Source organism: Equus asinus, chromosome 17, assembly GCF_041296235.1.
Source record: "Equus asinus isolate D_3611 breed Donkey chromosome 17, EquAss-T2T_v2, whole genome shotgun sequence".
Lineage (NCBI taxonomy): Eukaryota > Metazoa > Chordata > Mammalia > Perissodactyla > Equidae > Equus > Equus asinus.
The window spans coordinates 18,433,483-18,444,438 of record NC_091806.1 but is presented as its reverse complement, the minus strand read 5'-3'; the positions used below and the strand labels follow the sequence as shown (position 1 = coordinate 18,444,438).

General features: G+C 35.0%; 1 protein-coding gene across 1 annotated transcript; it reads right to left on the bottom strand.

Moving 5' to 3' along the window:
* Positions 1 to 4,439: 4,439 nt before the first annotated feature.
* LOC106821843 (olfactory receptor 4P4-like) lies at positions 4,440 to 8,766 on the bottom strand. Its single transcript, XM_014826734.3, has 2 exons — positions 7,857 to 8,766; positions 4,440 to 4,570 (listed from the first exon to the last, which is right to left on the bottom strand). The coding sequence occupies exons 1-2, from the start codon at positions 8,764 to 8,766 to the stop codon at positions 4,440 to 4,442; spliced, it is 1,041 nt and encodes a 346-aa protein (XP_014682220.3).
* Between the last annotated feature and the right edge of the window lie 2,190 nt (positions 8,767 to 10,956).

Below are 10,956 nucleotides of genomic sequence, written 5' to 3'. Positions count from 1 at the left end.
ATTATATTATTTAGTCTGATGTAAACCAAGAAAATTTTTTTGTATATTTTTCAATTTCTTTGCCTTATAGATAAAATCAGTTTTTCTTATTTTTGGATTTTCTGATCAAATTCCTTGAATTATCTGGGAATAAATCTTGAAGAAGTGCAAGTGTGTTTAAACACTCCAGCTTGACTGCTGAAATTTAATTTGTGAAGAGCATACTCTTCTTTGTTATGTGACCAAACATTTTCAAAGGGTCACGTTAAACCAATGGAATAGCTGCTGTATTAAAAAGCAAAGAATACTTTAAAATTATACATTAAGAAAGACTATCAATCAATGACTGGGATTGTGAAAACTAATCTGCAAATTCATTTATTTCTAGTATTTATATTTTACATATTAAAGACATTTAAAAATATGTACTGACATTGAAGTTTGTGATGGAAATTGGTAAAGAGAAGATAAGATCTTTAAATTGCCCAAGTGTATTTGAATTGTGCATTTGTCATGGCTTTTGCTAGAGGTTTCATATTTTATATACAATCTAAAGAATGAATGTCAATAAAAGTTGATGATACAGAAAGCAATTTGAAGACAAACTTTGTGGTTAATTATCACTCAGTGATTTTTGTTGCAATAACAAATAAGTGAAAAATTCAGGAATTTGAATCCTTTGTACCTAATGTAAATGTTAAGACATTATTTAATCAGTGCAAAATGAGTGTAGCATAGAGAGAAAGCACTTCAGGAGTGATTTTACCCACTGATGAGGAATTATCTGACCTTAGTGGGTTTGCAAAAGCTAGCACACCTTCTCCCTTAGTCTGGATCTGATGTGACAGTCAACTCTGGGACACCAGATATCTATTTAAAAAACACAGGGGCCAGCCCCTGGGGCCAAGAGGTTTTCTCCCACTCTGCTACGGCGGCCCAGGGTTTCACCAGTTTGGATCCTGGGTGCGGACATGGCACCGCTCATCAGGCCACTCTGAGGTGGCGTCCCACATAGCACAACCAGAGGCACTCACAACTAGAATATACATCTATGTGCTGGGGGGCTTGGGGAGAAGAAGAAGGAGAAAAAAAGAAGATTGGCCACAGATCTTAGCTCAAGTGACAATCTTTAAAAACAAAAACAACACAAAATGCTTTTGTTTCAAGATTATTTAGGAACCATCAACTCTAGTGATGCATAAATTCAATATCTATGTTATTTATAGTCTTTTAGAGGACTGTAGGTGACAAACAGCTGACAGCTGTGGCATTGAAAAATATGGTCCATACTGAGGGAACCAATTCTATTTTAAATTACTTTTCAAAATTCTAAATTCAAGAAGTAGAAATTTTCAATTTGTTCCTACTTTGCTTCAGTATCACTACAAGACTTCCTACCCGCCTTCATATTAAAAAAAAACCAAAATAATTATCAATCACAGTGTCTAGCAGTTAAGTGTAACTAAAGAGTATTGAAATATTTAAGGAGTGTGCAGATCAATGACCTCTCTTCTACTTAATGCAACTGATATTCATTCTTTGTTTATAAGGTAGAAACAATGTTATCTTTAAGATACATTTACTTATGTAAAACCATTATATTTATAGAGAATTATTATATATGTAGACTATGAACAACATAGAAGTGGAAATCACTTAACTAATCCAAATCTCTGATTTTAAATAGAAGATACCCAGATGAAGAGAATCTAAGTAATTTCTTAGGATTGGAAAATAATACCCTATGAATGTTAGAACACAGAATCTTGTTTCTCCCTCAATCTGGGGCTACATTTAATGTGTGAGAGCTGGGAAGGATGTCAGAGGGTATCATGAAGGACAGCAATGAAAAGACTATTTTGAATCCTCATCTGAGTAGAAAAGAATAGTCAAGATGCTGGGTTACCAGACACCCAGTCTGTGCTTCTGAGTACTCATGTATGTAAAGAGTAGTGGAGTATTTAACACAAACATGTATTCTAGAATTCTCTGATTCTAAAACATTTGAAATAATTTTCCTTCAGGAAGCTCTTCAAATCAAGATTCTTGCTTGTTTTCTAGATCATCATTGGCATTTAATCTGCAATAGCTCTAAATGTCTCCTGTAGTCTGAGGGAATGTGTTATATGATCGGTGCTGTTAGCAGAGGGAAAAGGGAAAAGTCATTCGAGGAGAATTATGGTCATAAAACAATATAGTGATAGTAAGGGAAACCTCCTATGTAAAAACTGAAGTCACAATTGATTAAATAAAGCATATCAGGAAACCACTGAAGATGGCGTTAGAACAGTTGGTAACACAGAGAAGGAGAAACATTGAGGAATGCTAAATAAACTGACCAGTGTAATCCTTGAGCTAATCATTAAATCTCTGTAAACCTCATTTACCTTTTTTATAGGATTAAAGTATCATTATACAGTTCAGAAACTTAATAAGGAGTACATGAGGTAATATAAAATATCCCAGTGACACACGTGGTTTATAACACACAGTCATTTTCCTTTCACAGTCTTTCCTGTTTGAGTGAATTGTTTGGCAACTACATAAATTGTCTTACACACATATACAACTAAACCCAATGAAAAAATAAAGAAAAAACATTTGTAACATAAATTTAATGTGTGATCAGGTAAACTTCAATTTCGAGAATCTATTAGTGAAAATCTGTTAGTTGGGTAATAGATTGGTTATCTTAAGGTACTTCTTAACACAAATCATTAGTCTTTTTAATTTTCACTACAAAAATATACTTCAATAATTACTTTATTTCTCTGGTAGTATTGAATAAAAATGCTGTGTGCTTTTTGTGTTATCCTGTCCATACAAGACTAGACACTCATATTTAAAGACAATTTTCACCACACATTCAAATTTTCTCTCAGTGTAACAGAATGTAGCATACTATAAACTTACTATAGTTGACTCAGATAAAACACATATTTTAGGATGCAAAGTGTTTTGAAAGATAGTAAATTCTACATTATTGTAGACATTCAAGCATAAGTTGATCTATTTCTTAATAGTAATATGGCAGATTGCATATAAGCACAAGAATGGGACAAAATGAAATTCACTGCCAACTTGAAAATGTTTTAACTCTATTCTTTTTCATGGGAATTTTGCTTATAAACAATGCCCAATTAAAACTAGAGTCTTCTAAAACATTTTTAGAGTAATGAAATTATCATATGCAGCAAGAGAAATTACAGCCTTTAGAATGAAATTGTATAAAGTAAATATAAAGAACATAATATTAACCCAGCACATGTTTGGTGGGACTCTTCTCAAATCAAGGTGACATGAGTACTTCACTTAGCCATCAGATCTGAGGGGCTGTCAGGTTAACTTTAGGGTGTACCAGGAAGCATTCTGCCCTCACACACTCACTCTGCCAATTCGCCTCCAGTACACAAATCTGAAATAAAAGGCAGAGAATTACAAACCAGTTATTCAAACACATCCAGAATAATTCTCTGCAAATATATTTAAAATCGCAACATGCTTTAAACCTCCTACAGGTTTACAAAGGAATTAGACTTCAAATATTCACTAAAAACTAGCAGCAGTGCAAGGAGAAGTGAATCTTTTTTCCTCAGGAAAGCAGGCTGAAATTTTTGAATGCCAATTAACAGCCTAATAAAAACCCAAACAAAAAATAAACAAAATGTATTTTTAAATTCCTGCAAAAGCTAAAACAAGTATTTAGGTCCTAGGAACATCTATTTTATGCCTATGCATGAAGAGAGTTTGGTTTGGAAGAACAGAAGATCAACTCAAGTGACAATGCAAGCATTAGTAGGTATCTGAAAGGTCTAAGTAATTATAGTCCCAAAGGCATTTCTAAACAGATCCTGGCCAAATGCTGCTAAGTCAGTGTCCACAATAATGTGCTTGCTTACTATTTGGAAAATAACTGGTCCTATTTCTCTGGAGGCCCAAAAGTCTATACTCTGAGCAACTCTGGAAACTGACTGCTCTGTGTTCTTCCAGCTTTCTGAAAAATAAGATGGAAGCTAATGTAGCCTGCAATGATATTAGCTTAGGTTTCAGTAAAATCTCAGATGAGGTAGGACAAAGAGAAGTGAACACAGATATTTATAGTCCTACATGGGCAATTATCAAGATTCTAAGTGTGTAGCGCAGATTGACCAATAATCAATGACCTGTGATATCATAATTTGTACAAGGTTACTTTTCGTTAGAAGCTAACATTGATGGAATTGATGGTTGGAGGATGAGAGACAAAGAAAAGGAAAGATAAAAGAATAGACATTATTTTACCATAAACTTGGCAGGTAGGAAAAGTAAAAATAAATAAAGGATTTTAGCATTTCAGCATTAAAGGATATCGTAACCCAGTGTTTTACTGATTGTCTACTACAACATTATACACAATGTTGACCAAAATTTACTCAAGTCTACCTGTATCAATCCACAGAGGGAGACAGCTGGTCATGTTGTCATGTCTCTATCCTCCCCACACAAACACACAGTAGGACACCCCTTAGAGGCAGACAGAAGTTTTGCATGTACATCCTCAATTCCTTTTTTTTGGTGAGGAAGATCAGTCTTGAGCTAACATCTATTGCCAGTCTTCCTCTTTTTGCTTGAGGAACATTTTGCTGAGCTAACATCTGTGCCAATCTTCCTCTATTTTATGTGGGATGCCACCACAGCATGGCTTGATGAGTGGTGTGTAGGTCCATGCCCAGGATCCGAACTGGTGAACCCCAGGGAGCAGAAGCAGAGTGCATGAACTTAACCACTATGCCACTGAACTGGCCCCTACATCCTCAATTCTTGAATTCATCCCTGGTCATATACTAGGTCTACTGAATATTTTTAATTTTGATGAAGTGAAAATTATCATTTTCTGTTTTTATGAATCATAATATTGGTGCAATTTTTAAAATTCTTTTTAAAATCTAAGGTCACAAAAATCTTCTCCCATGTTTTACTCTAAATGTTTTATACTTTTATGTATTACATGTAGGTCTAAGATCCATTCTTAATAAATTTGTCTAACATGTGATGTATAGATGAAAGGCTTTTTCTCTTTTGTTTTGGTACGTATAGATATACAATAGGCCCACAACAATTGGTTGTAAAGATGATTCTTTTCTCCATTTAATTAACTATGGCCTTTGTTAAGATTAGCTGCCCATATATGTGCAGATCTACTACTGAGCTCTTGAGTCTGCTTAACTGATCTTATTGTCTATCTTTATGAAAATACCACTCCATTTGAACACAGCAGTTTTATAATATAACTTGAAATTAGATAGTGTAAGTTCTCCAACTTTGTTTTTTAAAGTTGTGGGACCTAATTTAGGTCTTTTGCATTTCCATATAAATTTTAGATCACATTTGAAAAGTTTTAAAATGTGCTTGTTTATATTTTGTTTGAGAATTCTGGAATCTAAAAATGTTGGTGGGGAGAATTCATACTTTAATAATGTTGAGACATTTGTCCATGAACACATTTATATTTTTTTAAATTTTTAATATTTTTTACTTTTCATCTATTAAGGTGCTTATGTTTGTTACCTCACAAAATTGGTGTTCTCTTGTCCAATAAACCTTTAAGAAAGCAAATTTTTATGGCATCAGCTTTCGGAAAAAGAAACGTAGCTTTATTTTGTGAGATTGATCTGCAAGGAGACGGGAGCATGTGCCCTCAGATCTGTCTCCTCAAGCAGGTCATCAGGGACAATTTATGAGATGAAGGGCAGGGCAGTCTGGAGTGTGGAGATGGATGAATGGAGGTAAGGAAAAGTGAGGTAATTGATGATCCGTGCAAGCATGTTAATCTTCATGCCTCTTCATAGGACACATGTTCACAAAATGGCAGCATAACCATGAGCTGAGGGTGGGATTTTTAGCTCCTTGACACCAAAAAGTTCACTTATCGAGCATTTACAAAGGCTCAGTTGACGTGGTGTTAGTGCTCCCAAACGTCCTGAACTAGACAAGGGATCCCAGTTCTTGAAAGACCACTCTTAATTACTCTGTTGCTAAGATGTGGTCAGTTGAACTGGTTCTGGAGGGTGTGTGGCTACAGACCCAATTCAGATTATAGCTTCCTTTATAGCAAAACATCTGAATGTGAAGTAAAATAAGACTAATTTCTGCACTTTCAGATGAAGCAGCTAGTCTAAGAGATATTTGATAAAATCTAAATGTTTTGGGAAAAATGATTATTTAGGTACAGGGAAAAGGATGATCTACTTGAAATTAAGATACCTCTATGTAGCATTATTCACAATAGCCTCAATGCAGAAACAACCTAAGTGGATTAAGCGGATGAACAGATAAAGAAGAATTCCTCAAGCAAAAAGAGGAAGATTGGCAACAAATGTTAACTCAGGGTCAATCTTCCTAACAAAAAACAAAACAAACAATCAAACAAAAACTAATGGACCACTGAGAAAAGAAAACAAATCATAATAAAAGGTTTTTTGGTTTTGTTGCATAACATTCTTTCTGATGGGATGGGTTTTTCCCTGACCCATTCTCAAGATCCCAAGGATTGGATTATGTGATTCAAAGGGGATGGGCATAAATGATAATAAAAAGTGTACCTCCTTGTTGCATAAAATAACTAAGGAAAAAGACATTATGGGGGCTGAGAGTCTGCTAGATTCCATCTCTCCCTGATAGTTACATAATGATGTATGTTAAAATTTTAGCCTCCCTGACATTACTTGTCTTATTATTAATGCATGACTGTTAATGGCATAAGTGGATGTTCTAGATATGTGAGAACAACGTATACAGTCAAATAGAAAGAAAAGATAGTGCCTTTGAATTTAATTCAGTAACTGTTTATTTCCATCTTAATTTGTACAGATTTATTTCTGAAAAAGACGGAGAAACAAAGAAAAATAAAGGTACAACACATTACCTTCTGGCTCAGTTAAACTGGAAAAACAGTTCATAAGAAGAAACACTAGTATCAGGCATAGGATTATTTGAAATACAGTAAATGTTCAGCAGAATACCAATAAAAAATACAGGGCAGGAATCAGAAATCTTCATGAATAAGAAAACATCAGGAGTGTGAATTATATGAAAGGCATGCACACTAAAGCACAGGGGTGGGGACGTTATAAGCAGAGGAGATGGCAGAAATAAAGCCATAGAGGTGAGATATTTTAGAGAATGTTTGGAGAATGTCATGGGGTTCCGTGTAGCTGGATGAAAGCATCCAAGCAAAGGGAAACATAGAAAGAAAGGTAGGGAAAGAGGAAAATCCCCTAACGTCAATTTCCTGTATGCCATATGCGATGCTAAATCTTCACTCAGGTTAGCCAAACTAATATTTCATCTTTAAGAAGTATAATATTTCCATATTTCACAGATATTTTTTAAATGGAGGTTCACATAATTAAACCAAATTGCCAAGAGACAGAGATAAAAGGTTACAGAGTCAGTAGTCACCCAGGTCGCCCTGGCCCCGTAACACCACACATTCTTCCAGTATATAAATTTTTGAAATCAGTAAAATCAAGTCAGACCTATTTCAGGAGATATCTGATAAACAAATGAGAAGGTAGGATTATATTCCAAGGAAAATAGAGTTCCAAATAAATTTTTGGAGAGAGGAGTTGTGACATGATTAGAGACACACTTTAGAAGGGCATGTGAATTACTCAAATTAATGTAGTCACACTTGGAACTAGTTGGACCTTCTAAAGTGCAGATAACATTCTGAATAACAGTGACTTGCATTTTTGGCTCATACTTTGTCAGAGGTCATTTAGTCCAACTTCCCAAAGAAACCTTATATGCTTTCAAAACATCTCAGATGATAAATGCCCTGAGGACACAGGATTGAAAGCACAATGAATATTATCTTAGTTGCTTTAATTTTAAATATGCCATTTGAGACCATACCTTCCGCATGGCAATTTTCATCTCCATATTTCTCAGGGTATAGATGAGAGGATTCAGCATGGGGGCAATCACAGTATAAAACACAGAGATTTCCTTATCTTTGTTCTCACTCCCTGCAGGTAGAACATAAATATAGATACAGGGCACAAAGAACAAAACTACAACCATAACGTGAGAGCTACAGGTTGAGAGTGCTTTGCGTCGCCCTGCAGAGGAGCGTGTCCTAAGATTATATAATATGAGTATATAAGAAGCTACCAAGACAAGAAAAACAACCACCACCACCATCCCTGAATTTGCAATCATTAAGATATTAACAACATGAATATCTTTGCATACCAGTTTCAAAAGAGGCTTCACATCACATAAGTAATGATCTATCTGATTAGGACCACAGAAAGTTAAATTGAGTATTATGAGAAGTAGAGCAATAGAGTGCCAAAAGCCCACAACCCTGGCCATGATGATCAACATGTTACACCTCTGCCGGTTCATGATGACCATGTAGTGCAGGGGCTTGACAATGGCAACATAGCGGTCAAAAGCCATGGACACTAAGATGAATATTTCCACAGCAGCCAGCAAGTGGGCAGTGAAGAGCTGGGTCATACAGTTGTTATAGGAAATATTTTTTCTTACCGCAGCTAAATCCCTGATTAGCCGGGGGATCACAGTGGAGGTGTAGCAGAGGTCCATGAGGGAAAGGTGGCAGAGAAAGTAGTACATGGGTTGTTGGATTAGATGGCTGCAAGCGATTGTGAGTAAGATGGTGGAATTCCCCATTAAGACGGCCATGTAACAGAGAAGGAACAAGAAAAAGAAGAGTAGCTCTATTTGCTTATTATCCCACAGCCCCAAGAAAACAAATTCTGTGATATTCTGATTTCTCATGAGGTTAAGGTGAGTCCAGAGTATACAACAGAACCTTGGTTTATCTGAAATGACAGAGAACATAGTATATCGTCAATAATATATTTTTTTTAAGTTTTGGAACATTTAAACACAGAAAAAAGTGATTTAGGCCATAAAGGATTCATTACGGACTTTTAAATCGTTTTCTGATAACTGGCATCATTATATTTCAAATAATATTCAATGAGAGCATATTTTATGTCTGGAACTTTTGTAAACATTTTGTACGCACTTAACTAATAAAAACTCATTAGTTACAATTCTGATGCTCACTTTATATATGAAAAATAGAAAACGGTGTGTTCACTTCATTCCACAAAATCATTAAGATATTAAGTAGCAATTTACAACATGAGTGTATCTGATGTCATTTTCCATGCTTTTAACAGCTATGCCACATTATCCATTAATCAAATGGTCTCCCAGCTGTTTTCCACCTCTATAAAAGATATGAGGTTTTGCTCCATCTCTGCCATTAACTATCTGTATTATGTTAGGCAAATTGCTCCCTTCCAGTATGCTACATATAACTTATACATAAAGTCCCAATCATGCACCAACATTCCATATATCCAATGAAACTAAATATTTATTTTTGAAATAAAAATAAAATCAAGGCTTTGCATCATAGCAGAGAAATAGCCTTAATTAATTCACAATAGTTTCAGTGACTCTCCTTCTTGGCTTGTTTGCTCAAAATTCAGAAGATGGAGAGAAGGAACTAGGGAACTGAAGGTGCAAGTGCTGGGCATCTGAATGAAGGAATACAGGTTACTATTATATAGCAACTTCACCTTTTTTTCTAATTATTCTCATGACACATTAGAGGTTGCTATTGAAACATTAGAAACATTTTAGAGGGCTGGTTGTTTTATGTTGACATGTTGAAGAACCTAGTATGATTATGTAATGATCTGCTTGTTTAAACACACTTTGAGAACATTTTGATATAATATACCTAGGAGCGGAGAATGAATATGTTGACTTTTTACCCATAATCAAATGTCATCCACAACAAAATCGTGTTTTTCCTAGAAGACTATTAATTTCAATGAATTGTTTTTTAATGATGTCAGTGAGAGAACAATATGATATAGTGAACAGATCCCTCATTTAATGATTGAAGATGAGCATCCAGTCTCACTTCTTGTTAATTATTTTTATTGTTAGCACTGAGCAGTTTATTCCCTCTGATCCACCTGCTTCAACTGACAAGTGGAACAAATTATACGGATCTTTTTGCCTTATGCCAAGAGCAAAGTAAATAAAGTTCATGTAAAGAATATACAAAGTAAAGAGCTTAAAATTCTAACTTGTCAAATCTACAAAACAGTACACCCAAAAATGTTTGGAGAGGAACAAACTGTTGTGAAAGAAAATAGACATTAGCATTTTTATCAGTTAATTTGTTTTCTGTGGATTTTATGTTTCGTCTGAAGAGATAGGTTGAAGAACTCATAGGAGACATACAGGAAGCATAAGGGAGAAACATGGGTGTTGGTTTAAGTTTGTTCTGGATTCAAAATGGATTTTAGCAAAGAACATTTTTATGTATAAATTGAGACTATCTAAACCTAGTCTTTTTTATGTGGAAGAATCTGATCAGTTAAAGAACACAAATTAGTGATAACTTTTCATTAAAATTGTATAACAAAACTGTAGAAAACCTAGAGAATCAAAACTCTAGAAGTGCAATTCTTGGTTTAGAATATTCCCTGAACATTGTTGCACACCTCCATTTGGAGCAGTGCTGCTCAACTTACAATGATTGAACATCAATTGGGGAAAGACAGGTCCATGTAAAATAGCATTCTTCAAAGCAGTGCCCATAGAAACCTCTGGCAAAGCTACCTCCTGTGGAAATATCCCCTGTCCTATCCTCAAATCATTTTCTTTACAGCCTCTGTCTAATTCATAAAAAAAACTCTGTGTCTCTTTCCTTTCTTTCTCTCTCCCTGTCCCTTCTCTCTCTCTCTCACTCTGATTCTGTCTCTCTCTGTCTCTCTCTCTTTCACACACACACACACACACACACACACACACATACTCACACCCCCGCCCACATATATGCTTAGATAGGTAGAGTTTTTGGAGTAAAGAATTTTGAGTCCACCTTTTTACATATTTTTCAGCTAGAGATTTTCTTCCAAATATCTCTTCTTTAAACTA

Excerpts from the sequence above, each read along its gene's own strand:
- LOC106821843 (XM_014826734.3), bottom strand. The coding sequence starts at position 8,766 with ATGAGAAATCAGAATATCACAGAATTTGTTTTCTTGGGGCTGTGGGAT. Across the intron at positions 4,571-7,856 it reads GGTATGGTCTCAAATGGCAT|TGGCAATAGATGTTAGCTCA; the intron begins ATTTAAAATTAA and ends AAAGAGGAAGAC.